Source organism: Molossus molossus, unplaced genomic scaffold (genome assembly GCF_014108415.1).
Source record: "Molossus molossus isolate mMolMol1 unplaced genomic scaffold, mMolMol1.p scaffold_m16_p_6, whole genome shotgun sequence".
Lineage (NCBI taxonomy): Eukaryota > Metazoa > Chordata > Mammalia > Chiroptera > Molossidae > Molossus > Molossus molossus.
Window position 1 is genome coordinate 7,605,783 of NW_023425399.1, and position 17,132 is coordinate 7,622,914.

At 53.7% G+C, this 17,132-nt stretch overlaps 1 protein-coding gene across 3 annotated transcripts in view; it reads left to right on the plus strand.

Annotated features, from left to right (window-relative positions):
• The window catches only part of ATP9A (ATPase phospholipid transporting 9A (putative)), a 119,669-nt gene that overhangs the window by 45,907 nt on the left and 56,630 nt on the right, over positions 1–17,132 (plus strand). For all 3 annotated transcript variants that reach the window (XM_036244555.1, XM_036244556.1, XM_036244557.1), the window contains exons 5-11: positions 2,821–2,879; positions 4,851–4,902; positions 6,509–6,603; positions 8,322–8,402; positions 9,086–9,161; positions 15,204–15,280; positions 16,658–16,818. In XM_036244555.1, coding sequence (XP_036100448.1) covers positions 2,821–2,879; positions 4,851–4,902; positions 6,509–6,603; positions 8,322–8,402; positions 9,086–9,161; positions 15,204–15,280; positions 16,658–16,818 — 601 coding nt within the window. The remainder of the gene's footprint in view (positions 1–2,820; positions 2,880–4,850; positions 4,903–6,508; positions 6,604–8,321; positions 8,403–9,085; positions 9,162–15,203; positions 15,281–16,657; positions 16,819–17,132) is intronic.

Genomic DNA, 17,132 nt, shown 5'->3' on the forward strand with positions numbered 1-17,132 from the left:
AAAAGCACCTTGTACTTATTTTAAAACACCAATGTGAAGAATTTACAAGGTGTGCATGTCAGACCACAAGAGAGACCCTGGACATCCCCAGAAAGAACCCCTGTCACCCCCTCCCGTCTAGTCCTTCTGATTTGGTCCTCTGTCCCGCTAACAAGCACACACAGATGCATGCAGTTATCATTTAATGAGAATAAAACACGTGCTCGTTCACCCAGATATTAAAAGAAGGTTGTCACTGGGTCTTGAAGATCGGAGCACCAGTGTGATAGTTTGGGTCAGGCCACCAGCATAAATTTTGGTAATAAAACCAAAGACAACGTGTCAATTTATGTTTGGGAAAGTTGGGGCAAGCTCCAGGGAAGGAAAAGTTCATTGGTGCAGAGGGCTGCCTTGAATTTACGACCTTCCTTCCAGGAATGCCCAGAAAGAACCGCCCGCCTGTGCGTGGGTGTCCTGCTGCCCCCTAGTGGTTCCAGGAGAACCGTTCGGGCAGGAAAAGAATTCTGCGCACCGGATCCTCTCTTAGCCCATTTCTTACGATCTGACTGTTTGGATCAATGGATGTTCTTTACTCCCTCTGTAAATATGTTGACCAAAGCCCAAGGCATCATGAACGCTTGAGCCTGGTGGGTCTCTCGCACCTCAGGGCTCAGGTCATTGGACTGAATTTTGGCACGGTGTTTCATGAAAATGGGACACTATTCATCTCACTTGGTAGGGTGAGACACTCATTCTCGGAGAGGAACGGAGGGTTGGTCCAGCCTGTCACCATCTGCTGCATGCTTCCGGGCATCATCAGTGTCCGTGGAAGTTCTTTTAGCACCGGTTCTACTTTTGACAGCATTTAATGAAAGGCAAACATTTTTGAAAATCAAATGCAGTGGAGCCCTATTACAGCTGTTTCCATAGAAATAGTGGGGATGCTTTGAAACGTCTCAGTGGTGCTGAGTTGCTAAAAAGACACATGGTGTTGTTATGAGAAAAGTGTGAAATGCTGCGAACCATTGTAAAACTCTAGTGTTGTGCACTCAGACTATTTTGTCAGTGTCTCTGAGTTCTTTTTAATGCTGATGAAACAAAAGCTAGACATCCTCATGGCTAATGCTGGGTATTTGTTGAATGAATCATTGAGTCATTATTACTATTTTTCTGTCTCTTGGCTGAACTCTGTGAGTTAAACGGGCTTATCACAAGATGCCAGGAACAGAAAGGTTGTATGGGGTTGCTCCCTCGTGCGAGAGTTTGACCCATCACCAGGGTATGGCGCTGGGCACTGGCCCCCACCAGCCCAATCCACCTTCCTCTCCTGCTGCTGCCTGCCTTCATGCCACGCTTTTGGCTTTGCTAAAGGAGCACATACATGTACTCCTCATGTGCTTTCTGACCTCAGTGCCTGCCTTTCTCCAATTACTGGCGACAGGTACCCATCACCTGGTTAGTTCTGGCCTCACCTCTCGCGTAGAACCTTTGTTGACACCTCCCTGCACCCTGCCCCATTCACTCGCTCTCTGATTCCCGCCTCTGCTCGAAGGTGAGTTCCATGGATCCCCGCCCTTAGACCGCGCCTAGCGTACAGCGGGCGTTCAGTGTATGGTGCCTGAATGTTGAAGGAGTATCAGTGCCCTCTGCGTGTGGGGCGCTGTTCTGGGTCCTTCTTCAACGTGGGGGTTTTCCCTCCTCTCTGCTCTGAGCTCACTAGACTCACCTTCATTGTTTCACGCACATTGTTGTAGTGATGCACACCTGTCTGGCTGTGTTTGTCACCAGCTCATGGGTTAGCAAACTGCAGCTGGTGGGCCAGAGTCAGCCCACCACCTTTATTTTATTTTATTTTATTTTTGTATGGCTCGGGAGCTGAGGGTGGGTTTTGCACTTTAAAATGTAAAATATAGAGCAAAGACTATTAGCCCTTCCTCTGGAGTTGGATGTGGACTTGAACCCTGGCACTGACCTGTTGTAACTGTGAGGCAAAGATAGGGCACCTCCGAGCCTGTTGTCCTCATTTGAAGATGAGATAATCGTGCCTTCTTCTGGGGACCGTTGTGAGGAATAAAAGAAGCCATTTACATGTCACTATCCAGTGCTTAGCACAGATTTAACGTCTTTAAAATTAATTTACTTTATTTTTATTTCTTTAAATCCTCACTGAAGGATTTTTTTAGATTGATTTTTCGAGAGCGAGGAAGGGAGAGAGAGAAACATCAATTGGTTGTGCCTCCTTTATGCACCCCAACCGGGGATCAAACCTGTAACCTAGGTATGTGTCCTGACTGGGAATCGAACCCAGAACCTTTTGGTGGACGGGACGACACTCCAACCAACGGAGCCACCTGGCCAGGGCAGCACAGAATTAGCCTCTAATGTTAGTGGTTACTTTTGGTCCAGATAAACATCCAGCCAAAGTAATCTGACCGTAGTCCTATAAACCAAACTATAGACCAGCTGGGGAAAAAAAAAAGTCATTTTGGATTGGCTTTTCTTTTTGGTGGTATTGAGAGTGAAGCGCTTTCTCCTGTCTGTGGCCCCGACTCTTAATTTTCTTCCCCATTTCTGTGTGTTTCGTTTTGTTTCTTGAGGCTGAATGAATCGGTTAAGGTGCGGACTTAGAAGCGTGTCTAAGGCACCTCACTGGGGGCGTGCGCACATCCCAGAGCTCTGTCCCGGGGCTCGTTTGCTTGGAGGGGCAGGAGGTCATGGTGCTGGGGGTGGGCACATCCTTCCGGTGTACCGTGTGGACTTTGAAGGCTGGCGGGCACTCTGTGACGACAGGTGGAATCGAAATGAACCCCCGTGATGCATCTTGGGCCTGTTTCTTTGCAGGCACCGTGAAGGTGAAGAGTGCCAGCATCCAAGTGGGGGATCTTATCATCGTGGAAAAGGTGAGTGGGGTCTCCCTCCGGTGTGTGTGTGAAAGGGAAGTCCCTGCCACCACGCCGCGGACCCTCGGGTGTGATTTGTGGGTGCAGTGCCCTGAGGGAATGAACTCTGCTGCAGTTCTAGTCGACAGCTCTGCCCGGGGAGAAAGATGTCTTTTCTAGGAGGCACACGGCACAGTTTTTCAAGTGTGTATGTGTTGGTTAGCTAGAAGTCCTGCTGACAAACACAGGTCCCGGCATTCTGTTTGACGTGTTTGTGGTTCTTTGGGGGTCTTTTTAAAAAAACTGACCATAGCCCTGGCCGGTTTGGCTCATCGGTTAGAGCGTCAGCCTGTGGTCCCGAGAGACCCGGGTTCGGTTCCTGCTAAGGGCACGTACTTTGGTTGCAGTTTGTCCCCGGCCCTGGTTGGGTTGTGCGGGTGGCAACTACTCGATGTGTCCCTGTCACGTCGATGTTTCTCTCTCTCTCTCCCTCCCACTTTATCTGAACAAAATATCAAAAAATGTCCTCGGGTGAGGATTAAAAAAAAAAAAACCAAAAAACCCAACAAACTGACCAGAAAGTCTGCCCTAGAAGGCTGTTAACTACATAACCACGTACAAATGTTTGTCATTTACTTTTGGAGCAATTTTAGCTTGCATTTTTATATTAAATATTTTTTAAGTGGATTTTTAGAGAGGAAGGGAGAGGGAGAGAGAAACATTGATTGGCTGCCTTCTGCACGCCCCCTGCTGGGGATCAGCTTGCAACTTGGGCATGTGCCCTGACTTGAACTGGAAATCTGTGCACGGGACATTGCCCAGTCAACCGAGCTACACCAGCTAGGGCTTAGCTTGCATTTTTTGACTTAAACATCATGCTTTTCTTTTTCTTTTTTTTTTTTTAATCCTCACCCGAGGACACTCTTCCATTTTTTGTTCAGGTAGAGTGGGAGGGAGAGAGAGGAACAGAGAGAGAGAAACATCGATGTGAAGGGACACATCGAGTGGCTGCCACCCGCACAACCGACCAGGGCCGGGGACAAACTGCAACCAAGGTACATGCCCTTAGCGGGAACCGAACCCAGGTCTCTCAGGACCGCAGGCCGACGCTCTAACCGCTGAGCCAAACTGGCCAGGGCAACATCATGCTTTTCAATCATTCTATGGGGAGTAGAGGTTAATATGAGAACAATAAAAAGCCAAAAATGCATTTTTAAAAATAGCTCCGCTAATTTGTCTGCTGTTTCAGCAGACACCTCTCTCTTTACTGTGTGTATTTGGAAGGCGTTGGGTTTTGGGGGTGGTCCTGGAAAGTCTCGGAATAACATTTGACTAGAAAAGGTTGTTTCTGGACTGGATTCTATAGGAAGTGAACTGTGCTCTTTTAAAAGGATTAAATCCAAGAACTCAAGGTTGATTGATTTGCGGTCAAGTGACGCTCTTCTGGGGAGCAGTGCAGAGCCCCCTCCCCCCTATATTTTACACAGTTCTTTCTGTTCATAATTAAATGAGGGCTGCTGTTGGCTTTGCTCTCTCCCTGTCTGAGAATGGCTTTTGTTCCTTCCCGTGACTTGACTTCCTCATTAAAGTCCCAGTGGAAGCTGAACGTCCAGCCGGGGGGCTGGTAGAAACAGAAAGGGTGAGCATAGTGTGAGTTTCAGGGGACAGCCCGGACCACAGCCAGCTCCGGTCGCGGGCCCTGGGCCTGGTCCCCTGGCTGGACTTTCGGGAGGTAGTGGTTGGATTCGCTGGAAAATTAGAAGCTCTCTTTCCAACAAGATAAGATTTCAGTAGGAAACGTAACTGCAGCGGGCAAGAGTTTTCAGATTCAAATCACCGTAAATCCCCGAGTCTGTCTTCGACAAAGGCAGACACTGAAGCGAGGTGGTGGGTTTCTGTGACTCCCCCAGCGAGGGGGCTGGGGGCCAGGGGCCAGGGGACGGAAACCCCACACATGGGTATCCACAGTAACAGTCTTTCTTTTCATAACAGAACCAGCGGGTGCCTGCTGACATGATCTTCCTGAGGACATCAGAAAAAAACGGTAAACATCTGGGACCAATTTAAAAAATAACCATTAACCTTTCAGTGGTAATTTGGCAAAATAATCATTCGAAAATGGAACAGAAGTAGATGATCATTTTGGAGCCGCGGAGGCGAATCCAAACAGCCCCGTAGAGCAGCCTGCAAAAAAAAAAAAAAAAAAAAAAAATTGGTTTTCGGTGCTTGCGGGTCAGTAGATTTTGATCATTGCAAAGATTCAGTCGTTTGGACGCCTGCTGAATCCCAGCGGGGAAGTCACACACACGGGGCGATGCCGTGCTCTCGGGCGGCCTGCGGCTCAGCGTCAGGGTCTGCAGAGGAGGAAGTGTGTGTGACAGATAGATGCACAGGCACAAACCCTCCTATGAGGAGATGGGGCGGCAGAGAAACGGGGGAGAGAGGTAGGTGGCCCCTTGGGCCCTGGAATCGGGAGCGGTGGGCCGTGCCCGCCTTGCCCATCAATTTGTTTATTGTTCCCGCCCACGGGGGCTTCTCCCGCAGGTCCCGCGTGCAGCCCACCCCGCCGGCTGGCTCATGGCTCCGCTCGCTTTATTTTTTGATATTTAAGCTGCCCCGAGGAAGCGAGGCTGTTTTTCTCTCCTATCAGGCACAATCAGAGATCTTTGAACCCCTGAGAAGTGCGCATTTGTATGCCTTTGAGGTTCCGGCACATATTTCATTACAAATTGAATCAAGTACGGGTGAAATGTCACCCTAACGCTCTGTGAAGTGACGCGGGGGGGGGGTGGGGGGTGGAAGGCCCCCGTGGAAACAGTCTTCTGCGGAAAACCACAGCTTTGCCCCGAATTCGTTCCGTGTCCTGGTCTGTGAAAATGGAGTGTGTGGATGACGTTCCCTGACACCCTCTCCCTTTCTTCAAACAACAACAACAACAAGAAGAGAGACGTGTGCTTCCGGAAGAGTCCTCAGACGGCCTGACGCAGGGCCAGCGAGCCCGTGCAGCCTCTGTCTGAGGGACTGTGCCGCTTACAGTGGCCCAGACTCGCCCGTCACACCCAGATACGCGTCCGTACAGAGTGCAGGCTGGTGACGACGGCAGTTACGTAGTCCTCCCCAGTGTGCGTGGGTCAGCTCTTGGGTTTTCACAGTATGAGGTTGGTGCTGTTATCTCCACGTTTACGCGCGAGAAAGTGGAGGCTTAGCGAGGGCCTGCAGTTGGTGGAGCTTGCACTCGAACCCAGCAGGTCTGGTTCCCGCGAAGGTGCTCGGAGCCCGTTCCCAGAACGGACTCGGATGCTGGTTCTCCGGTGCCAGCCATCACGATGGGGGTTCTGTCACCCCCACTGCATCCTCACAACCAGCCTGTGAGGTCGGCGTTTCTTCCCATTTTGCAGAAAGGACACACTGAGGATTAGCAAGGTCAAGGATTAGCAAGGTCAAGAAGCTAGCCCAGGTTCCCACTGTGAGTGAGTAGCGGAGCAGGATTCGAACCCAGATCTTTCCGGCCCTAGAGCTTAAGGAGGAAGAGGGAAATCGGGTGTTCACTTTCCCTCCTGGTGGCTGGCCACTCACTGGCTGTTTTCACAAGGGCAGAGCAGGGCTGCCCAGGGCAGGCCTCATGAGCTGGCTCTCACCCCCTTCCACAGGGTCCTGCTTCCTTCGCACGGATCAGCTGGACGGCGAGACGGACTGGAAGCTGCGGCTCCCCGTGGCCTGCACGCAGAGGCTCCCCACGGCCGCCGTGAGTAGCTTCCCCGCAGAGGCGCAACTGGGCGCTGTCACGAAAGGGCTCTCAGACTCATGCCCCGCAGGGCCAGAGGTGAAGCGGGGCGGGTGGGGTGTCTGGGGGTCCCGGGGAGCCTGGAGCGCTGATTGGTTCCAAGTCCCGTGGCCACGTGAAACGCAGACTCCGGGCAGGACAGAGCTCTCCCAAGGGAAGCTCAAACTCTTGAGACACCTCGACAGGGTTCCCAGCACGAAAGTCAAAGGTCGGCCAGAGCGTGTCGCGCCCCCGCTCACGACCTCCGGAGGCTTCTCAGCTTCCCGAGAGTCCGTTCCACAGCCCTTGCCGTCATCCTCCGACCCGCTGTGGTCTGTCTCTGCCGGGCCCTGACCTCTGCTCTCAGCTTCTCCCCAGACCTTCTCCCCCGGGGTCCTGGAAACTCCTGGCAGGCTCTCCAGGTCTTTCTGAGAAAACTGTCCAACAGATGGCCGTGAGCTCGGCAGAGTGTGCTTGTACACGAACAGCCTCCTGCGTTCCTTGCTCTGCAGCGTTTCCCCCCTTCACTCTGGACGCGTCCCTGGGCTTTTGCTCATGAGATTGTCGAGTCCACAGCGCAGAACGTCTGCCGAGGGGGACCCCTGGGTAGTGAGCAGAAGGCCCGGGCCCTGCCTGAGGGGCGGCCACTAGACCGGGGGCCCAAACTTGCCTGAGAGCCTGATTGATGTTCTTTTTCCTCAACTGAAAAAAGTATGGTAAAAGACATAAAACTTGTCCTCTTACCATTTTTAACTGGACAGTTCGATGGGTAAGCACATTCTCATTGCTGGTCAGCCCCCACCCTCCACCTTCAGGGCAACTGACACTTTGTCCCCCTGAGGTCCTCCCATGCCCCCTTCCCCAGCCCCTGGCCACCACCGTCGACTTTCTGTCTCTGTACATTCGACGCGAGGCACCGCAGGGACGTGGACTCATACGGTGTCTGTCTTTTTGTGACTGCATTTCCCTGAGCTTACTGCCCTCAAGGTTCATGCGTGTTGTGCCTGTGTTAGAAGGCCCTTCCTCTTTAGGGCTGGATGATATTCCGTTGTTCGGGTGACTGCATTTGGTGCAGCTATTCATCCGCCAGTGGACACTTGGGTTGCTTCCCCTTGGGCTCTGGCGATAATGCCGCAGCGGACACGGGTGTACAAACACCGCTCTGAGACCTTGCTTCCATTCCCAGCAAATGGAGTTGCTCCTCAAATAGCAATCCTCGGTTCCATTTCTCTGAGGGGCTGCCGTGCTGATTTCCACCGTGGTACCATTTTCCGTCCCCATCGGCAGCGCGCAAGGGGTCCGGTTCCCCACATCCTCGCCAACACTCACTGCTTTTTGTAGCCATGCCGAGGGCCCTGCCACCTGTGCCCTCCAGGGCGCCGTGCAGGGCAGGCGCCGAGAGCCAGCTGATGAATGAGCGAGTCCTTTCTCGCTGTGAACGGATCCCCGAGACCGGAGCGCAGTGAGGGGCTCCGTGCGGTCGGGCAGCGTGGGGACCAGCGTCTGGCGTCATCGCCTGTGGTACTAACTCAGTGGAAGGTTTCCCTCTTTTTTCCACCCGCCCCATCATTGTAAGAGCCTATTGGCTCTGTTTGGGAAATACGGTTGCTTGGGAAAAAGAGCAGCCACCTCCGTCCCGAAACCTCTCTAACCTGTGAACTGGCGTTGCCTGACTTCCGCGTGCTACCTCTATTGAACAGGACCTCCTGCAGATTCGGTCGTACATCTACGCAGAAGAGCCGAGCATCGACATCCACAACTTCGTGGGGACCTTTACTCGAGTGAGTAAGCTCGGCTTGCTGTAGGCTCCTGTCCGAGTGTGTGTATTCCTGGCGTTTTGTTTTCTCGTTTTAGAAAGAGAGGGAGGGAGGGAGGAACAGAGAGAGGGAGAGGGAGAGGGAGAGAGAGAGAGAGAGAGAGAGAGAGAGGGAGGAACATCAATTTGTTGCCTCCTGTCCATGCCCCCACCAAGGATCGGACCTGCCACATTTTGGTGTATAGGATGGTGCTCCAACCAACTGAGCCACCTGGCCAGGATCATTGTTATACGTTTTAAGCCACTTCTTAACCATTTGGAATAGAAGTTAAATGTGGGATTTAGGTTACTTTAGGACTCTGGGACAAGGGGTTTATGGAACCCAGATTAAATGGTTCGTGTTGTCTTTCTATGAGCCTCAGACGGCTCCTGTTGCATCAGCATCTCCGTCTTAGCGCTCCCCTTGTAAACACTCCTCAGTGTGATGTCTTGTCCTTCCCGCAGCTGGAGCCAGCTTTTCCGTGTGTTTCCACGGGGGTGGGAACCCCAAGGACAGCAGTCCGTGAGCGGGGCCCTTCTCCTGGCTGAGCTGTGGGCGTCCAACCGGGGGTCAGCCTGCCCTGCCTATCTTGAGAACAGGGTAGAGACCGCGTGTGTGTTTTCTCCAAACCTCGGTCAGTAAACGTGTGTCTGTCTGGTCTCTTCCAGGAGGACAGCGACCCTTCGGTCAGCGAGAGCTTGAGCATAGAGAACGCGCTCTGGGCCGGCACGGTCATCGCGTCGGGTGAGCCGCCCTGCCCGAGGAATGTGTTAGCAATTTGAAAAGGAAAGAAAATCCTCGCGAGTAATTAGAATAATCATCTGTCAGTCGGGAAAATTAGTCGTCGGTCAAATGGCGTTTTCCCCGTGCTGCTGCACCCCGGGGGACTCGGCGGACATCTAATTGCCCCTCAGACACTCAGAGAAGAGCGGCCGCTCTGGCCTGCGGACTTTTCTGCAGCGGCCACTCGGGAATAGCCCATAATTGTCCCTGCAGACGGACGTCCTAATCTGTACCAGAGGCTGGGTCAGCCCGGCCCTTCTGGCTAGGAGTCGGGTCCAAGGGCTGCCCAGCTGGTCCTGTGGGTGCAGGGGCTCTGCACACAGGATGGGGCTGGAGCCCGATGTTGAAAACACCATCGTGTCGTGGAAGTTGGTGCCGGTCAGTTTTGAGCACTTGGGGTGAAGCTGCACAGAAGGGGTCCATGGATGGGGCATCGTCTGCAGTAGGCCTGGCTGATGCCTGTGGGGTTCCGCCCATCTGTCACGCAGTGTGACAAGCTCTTCATGTGTGCGACACATTTCACTCACCTTCCCAAAGCTACCACGAGGGCAGGTGCTAGTGTCGTTCCCATTCTGCGGATGAGGAAACCGAGGTTCAGGGAGGTTAAGTGACTTGCCCAAGGTCACACAGCAGGGGAAAGATGAGCTGGGACTTGAACCCAGACACTTTGCTCTAGAAGGTGAACTCATTGTGCAGCTATTAGTATGAGGTATGTAATAACATGTACTGCCATTCATATACATTCCGCTGCCGGCAACTTTCTTTCTCTACTGTGGAGGAATCCATTTTTCCTCCTAGCCACCCATTGTCCTCAGCTTGGTGGTTCTTTGTGGCTCTTAGTACAACACTCACTCCAGATCCTCTATGACGAGGGAGGGGATGACAGGTGAGAGCCCAGGCCGCCCGGTGTCACAGTCCACAGACGTACACTTAATGCAGACGGGCAGAGATGAGCTCTCCCTGTACTGGCAGCACCATCTGGGGGTCTCCCATCCCCCTCATGACTACAGAAGTGACAAACTGGGCCTTAGGATTCTGCACAGCCACTGCCTGGCCACACCTGGGCTTCTGAGAGCCTCGATCTGTTTAGTTCGGCACTTGTTTTGATAATGTTTTAATAATAAGGACCTGTGCCTCTGTTTGTTTGGTTTTTATTCTGGTGATTTTCTCCTCTCCTTCCTTCCTGCTTCCCTTCTCTCCGCAAAGCAAACCTTGATGGAACGTCACCCTTATGTAATGAAGCCGTGCTCCGTTGCTAGGTCCTGGGGCCCCGTGGTGTGCCCGGAAACCCTGGTCTCCACTCTCCTGGGATTTATAGTGTACATGTTTCATGTGAGCTAGAGAGGAGAGGGGGGGAAACAGGAGAGGGTTCTATGGGTTTTCTCTGAAACAGTGAAGAGGCAAATGATTTAGGTGACGATGCAGAGAATTTTGAGGCGGATGGAGCGAGGTTATAAAATTCTTGTCAGTCTTAATCTCGGAGGTGAGCAGTCATCTTATTTATCAGGCACTTTTTATTTATAAAGTGCTTTGCTGCCATTCGCTTGTTGTGGTATCTCATGGCACTAAGTGAGGACATTTAATGGAATGCAGAATGGAGACTCAGAGAGGTTAAGCAACTTGCGTAAAGTCACACAGCCTTGGAGCGGTCATCTCCTGGGAGGAGGAGCGTGGAAGGCAACTGGGATCTTGCAGAGGGGGGAAGAGATTTAGAAACAGTGCACGGGAAATGCACTGTGGAGTTAGAACATGCATTTTTTCCATTGGTTTGAATGAATCTCTTTGTGCTTGGTGATGTGGGAAGAGAGGGAGCAGGGATTCCCGTGATCCAGTGGCAATGCCTGCCACCCCCTGCGGCGGGTGTATGTTTTGGAGGGAGTCTGGGGAGCTGTGCATTCAGCGTTTCTGTAGCTGGCCTCCGTTTCTTACTGCAGTCTCGTTCTAAGTCAAACAGGGAGTCAAGCGTAAGCCATTTCCTTCTGGTGCTCAACTCGAGAAACAGCCACCGAGAGTAATCTTAATCACATGACGTATTGCTTCTGCGTTCCCTTTAGACACTAACTCCTGTGTCTTGGTCGGTCTGCTCTTATTAGTTGGAAGTTTAAAAAAAAATAAATGAAGCTTGCCAAAGTGAGTGCTGGGGGTCCGGCATCAATTTGTAGAGGATGCAGTTGCCATGGTAACCCAGCACAGTGCTGCTCGGCTGGAGTCACCAGGGCAGTGAAGGGAAGGGAGGGGGAGGAGGAGACCTGGCAGAGAAGGTGGCCCGGATGTGACGGAGCCCAGGTGTTCTGGTCCAGTTCCTCTCAGACTCTCGGTGTGAGGGACCCGTTTGTTGGCCTCCCCGGACCCTCCCCCACAAGTCTGTAGATCAGACGGATCGTTGTCCTGCTGTGTGATCATCGCCCTGCCGTGTGTGACCAGCGTGCAGGTCATGTCGTGTGCACCTTGCTACACAGGTTTGGTGGTGCCCGGCTGGTGTGTCCCCTGTTCAGTGGGGCCTGTCCTGTGACCGCACGCTCGGGACTCGCAGCGGTGTCTAATTGCCCCAGACACTTCTGGACGCTGGGGCTGCGGGTTCCGCGTTCATCTTGTTGCGGACAGGGGACAAAGGGGTCGCCGTGAGGTCGGTCCCCAGGACCACACTGTTGTGCAGTTAGGAAGGACTTCGTGCAATGCCGACCACGACGGCCTGGCTCCTCGGAGGAGAGTCCATGGCCTGCAGGCTGCAGAGGGCGAAGGGGACCCCAGAGGTGACAGTGGAGGCCGCGGGGGTCCCACGAGGAATGCGGACCCAGAGTCACCTGACCTTCCCGTTTTCCAGGAGAAGCCAGAAACCTCAACTTTTAAATGCAAGCTCCTGTCTTTAAAAGTCGCCACTGGGCCCTGGCTGGTTTGGCTCAGCAGTTAGAGCATCGGCCCATGGACCAAAGAGTCTCGGGTTTGATTCCAGTCAAAGGCATGTACGTCAGTTGCAGTTCGGTCTCTGGCCCTGGTCGGGGTTGTGCGGGACGCAGCAGTCGATGTGTCTCCCTCACATCAATGTCTCTCCCTCCCTCGTTCCTTCCCACTTTATCTGAAGATAAATGGAAAAATATCCTCAGGTGAGGATTAAAAAAAAATTTGCCAATGAATTCCACACCTGTAAAGCGCTGTGCAGACCAAACCGGCACTGCTCCGCGGGAGCCTGTGTGCTCGGTCTCGGGCGGCGGGGCTGGATCTCCAGGCGACAGTTTTGATCTTGAGCACAGGGAGGTGTTTGGGGGAAGGCCATTTCCGCAGTGCTCAAGGCATTGAGGTTGGCTGGTACCAGTGAGGGGACCCTCCCTTCGGGAGCCCTTGTTGCCGAAGAGGGGGGAGGGAACAGGAGAGAGTTCTGTGGATTTCCTGGGAAACCTCTTGGACCCTGGACGTTGGATGTTCAGACCAAGCGTGGAGGGGTGAGCTCGGCCCAGGCTTGACTCCCGCTGTCCCACCAGCTGCCGCGGTGACAGGCCTGCGTGCACCGGGGCTGCCATCTGCCTGGGACGCCCAGCAAGCTCCCGGCCTGCCATCTGCTGCAGCCTCCCTGGAAGGGGCCGCCCGCCTTGGCCGGAGGACACTGTGCATTGAACCGGAGGGACTTCCGAGCCTCCTCCCAGGGCTCGTCCACGAGACCGGGCCCAGCGCTTCATCTGGGTTCGCTCTTTTCCCAAGACTGTGCCTTTTTGTTGTTGTTTTTATTGATTTCAGAGAGAGGAACGGAGGAAAGAGAAAGAGAGAGAATAACATCCATAAGAGAGAAATATTCCTGGGCTGCTTCCTGCACGCCCCCCACTGGGGATCAAGCCTGCAACCCGGGCATGTGCCCCCACCGGGAATCGAACCCGGACCTCCTGGTGCAGGGGACGACGCTCCACCAGCTGAGCCGTGGCAGCCGGGCTCCCAGAGTGGTGGTGTGTTCCTCTGCCAGCCTGTGCGGAGGAGAGAAGCTTAGGTGCTTGCTTTTTCACGACACCAGGTTGTTTGTGTTCCTAGTGTCTTCCCTGAGGGCTGGGCAGGGACGGCCCCTCCTCCTGTTCCAGGTCCCAGCTCAGATGCCCTCAAGTCAGAGACAGCTACTCAGACACTGTACCAACTGTAGTCTCCCCTCATCCTCCTCCTCCTCCCTCTCCTCCTCCTCCTCCTCCTCCTCCCCTCTGTCCTCCTCCTCCCCTCTCCTCCTCCTCCCCCTCCTCCCCTCTGTCCTCTTCCTCCTCCTCCTCCCCTCTGTCCTCCTCCTCCCCTCTCCTCCTACTCCCCCTCCTCCCCTCTGTCCTCTTCCTTCCCTTTCCTCCTCCTCCCCTCTGTCCTCCTCCTCCTCCTCCTCCCTCTCCTTCTCCTCCTCCTCCTCCTCCCCTCTCCTCCTCCTCCTCCACCCTCTCCTTCTCTCTCCTCTTCCTCCTCCTCCTCCCCTCTGTCCTTCTCCTCCTCCTCCCTCTCCTTCTCCTCCTCCTCTCCTCCCCCCCTTTCCTCCTCCTCCTCCTCCCTGTCCTCCTCCTCCTCCTCCCTTCTCCTCCTCCTCCTCCCTGTCCTCCTCCTCCCCTCTCCTCCCTCTCCCTCCCTCCTCTCCTCCTCCTCCCTCTCCTCCTCCTCCTCCTCCCCTCTCCCCTCCTCCTCCTCCTCCCCTCCTCCTCCTCCTCTCCCCTCTCTCCTCTCTCCTCCCCTCTCTCCTCTCCTCCCCTCTCTCTCCTCCTCCTCCTCCTCCTCTCTCCTCCTCCTCTCTCCCCTCTCTCCTCCCCTCCTCCCCTCTCTCCTCCTCCTCTCTCCCCTCTCTCCTCCCTCCTCCCCTCTCTCCTCCTCCTCCTCCCCTCTCTCCTCCTCCTCCTCCTCCCCTCTCTCCTCCTCCTCCTCTCTCCTCTCCTCATCCTCCTCCTCCCCTCTCCCCTCTCTCCTCCTCCCCCTCCTCTCTCCTCCTCCCCCTCCCCTCTCTCCTCCTCCTCCTACCTCCCCTCCTCTCCTCCTCCTCCTCCCCTCTCTCCTCCTCCTCCCCTCTTCCTCCTCCTCCTCCCCCCTCTCTCCTCCTCCTCCTCCCCTCTCTCCTCCTCTCTCTCCTCCTCCTCCCTCTCTCCTCCTCCTCCCTGTCCTCCTCCTCCTCTGGGACCTCCTCTCCTGTCCTTCCCAGGCGCTTTTCCCTCGGAACCGTCTTGGTTACTGTGTTTCTTGCCTCCCTCCTCCATCGCTGCCTCCCCTGCAGTGCTGAGCGCTCTCTTGGTGCACACTGAAAAGGGGAACAAAGGCACATATTTTATTGATATCGTCAACTTTCCCCCAAAATAGGTTGTTCCAGTTTACGCTCCAGCCAACAGCCTGGGTGATGGGGTCCATTCCCCGCTCCTGGCTAACACTGGATGTCAGTCTTGGGGGTTTTTGTTGCTATGCTGGGGGTAAACATGGCTTGCTTTGCATTTCTTTGATTACTCACTAGGTCGAGTGTCTTTTCTCATGTTAACTGTCCATTTCTATTCCTTCTCGAAATTGTCTGCTCTTAGGATTGATGTCTTTCGTTACTGTACCTGGAGGTGGGTTGGTGGGGGTAGTTCTCAGGAAAGAATCGTTGCCTGGGCAGACACCCCACAAACATACTAGTTCGACCCGGGGTCCGAAGGAGTCAGGCTCGGCGGCAGTGACGTGCTCTGAGCAGACGGGCGTGTTCGTGAGTTTCCGTAACGATGACCGCAGGTAGGGACGTTCTGGGCATCGACTGCCTAGCCCCGTGCGGCCACCGAGAATGAGGGACTGTGTTTGATTTCGTTTTCGTCGACTGTGAATTGCACCTGCGGCACGTGGCTAGCCGCTTCCCTACTGATCGGTGTAGCCGTGCCCGGTCATTGGCTGGCGCTGGCCCCGACGTGGGCACACCGATGTCCTTCCGGTGCCGGTGTCAGGTTTAGGAGACGTTCTCTTGGGGGGCTCGGGCTCTTCTGTTCGTAAGCTCTCCTGTCCGCACTGACATTCCTTCGGGTCGTGTTTTTCTCGTTTTAGGCACTGTGGTGGGCGTTGTTCTGTACACAGGCAGGGAGCTCCGGAGCGTCATGAACACCTCGAATCCTCGAAGTAAGGTGTGTGCGTGGTCACGGGACATGTCTCCTCGTCAGACTGTCACCTGATGAACTGATGATTGGTGGTGGGGGTGAGGAGCCAGACTTAAAAACTGGACCCCCGACAGTATTATTTTATTCATACAAACCTACGTCTTTTCATATATATATGTAGGTATGTATACATGTACATAGATAGACACACATGTGTAACACACACAGGGTGAGGCAGAACTCAGCCTACAGTTGTGAATATTCGACACAGAGTTATCCTTGTATTATTAGTTATTAATTATTGTATTATTTTTCCATACAAATAACTGTAGCCCTACTTTGCCCCACTCTGTGTAAAACAAAAGTAGGTATTCATGGAAATACACATACATACAATTTAAAACATTTATTTTCTAAATTTAATTTTATTCTGTAAAACTAAAACATACTTTTTATGACCAAAAAGATTTTATCCCCATGTTGAACACATCACATTGTAAAGGCTTTTAAGTCAAAGCAAACTCTTGCGTGCCCCGTGCTATGCTGCGTCCTTCACGCATCGCCGCTCATGTGGCCTCGTCACAAAGACAGAGTGGCCTCGGGACCTGCCACTCTGCCTGAGTGTCCAGCGAGCGGGACGCAGGCGGGGCTCAGACCTCCGCTGATGGCCTGGGGGTCAGGCGACGGTCCGCCTCGTGCCTGTTACAGCTCATTTCACACCATGGCCCTCCCAGCTCCACCCTCCTCCAGTTCTAAGTCCAAATATTGCAGAACGATTTCCTTTGTCCCGTCCACGAACAAACGCTGTTTCCCAAACTCCAGTCGTTTTCACTCCACCATGACAGCTGCAGATGTCATTTATTTGATGTTGTTGCCTTATCTTAGGCCACATTTCTGTGAAGTGATGGGTTTGCTGTGCTAGTCACATTGAAAAAAATATGCACCCTGACATACATACGTAATTATGAAAATAATAATGTTAATGAATGCAGCTCCCGAAAACAGGTGCCGCAGAAGTGTGTGCCCCGAACTTTTCAGGCACATCTGACTTCGTGTGTGGGACAGGCCAGGAGTGGAGGGTTGAGGCATTTTACAGGTCGCTGTGTCGGGTGGTGGAGACCACGCAGTGCACAGCCCCACCAGGCGCTGTAGTGACCTGTTTATGTGTTTTCAAGGCTAAATCTTCTTAAGTCATTAAAAAATCTGAAAGCAGAATCTTTGAGGTCCCTTGGGTGTCTGCTGTGGCCTCCAGCCCATAGCGCCCAGTGTTCTCAACCAAAGCTGTGGGGTCAAGGGTCCCCTGTTTCACTGGGGTGGAGGTGTTCATGGGTGAAGGACCGTTCTCCAGGTGGGCTGTGGGCTGCACCAGCTAATCCCAAGTTCCCCTTTGTGCCTTGACCCCAGATTGGCCTGTTTGACCTGGAAGTGAACTGTCTCACGAAGATCCTCTTTGGCGCTCTGGTGGTGGTGTCATTGGTCATGGTGGCCCTTCAGCACTTTGCTGGGCGTTGGTACCTACAGATCATCCGCTTCCTCCTCTTGTTTTCCAACATCATTCCCATCAGGTAAGCAGAGAATGAACGCGCCGTCTCAGTGTCTTCTCTTTGCTGGGACCCTTTGCTGAGTGCTGACCCGGAGCAGTCAGGTCGGGGTGGGAGCATGCTTTCTGGCTGTAGCATGGAAGGGCTCATGCCTCCATGGTCCATTTCTTCTCTGCTCAAAAGGTCTTCCCTTGCCCAGTCTACGGTAGGGATGCCAGTTAGAGTCTACCTCATCTGCTCGTTCTCAGAGGTCGTAGGGGCCGTGGGGTGCTGGCTGGGACGGGTTCTGAGCCTGAGTCCGGGCTCAGCAGGAGACAGTGTTGTGACTGAGGAGCGGT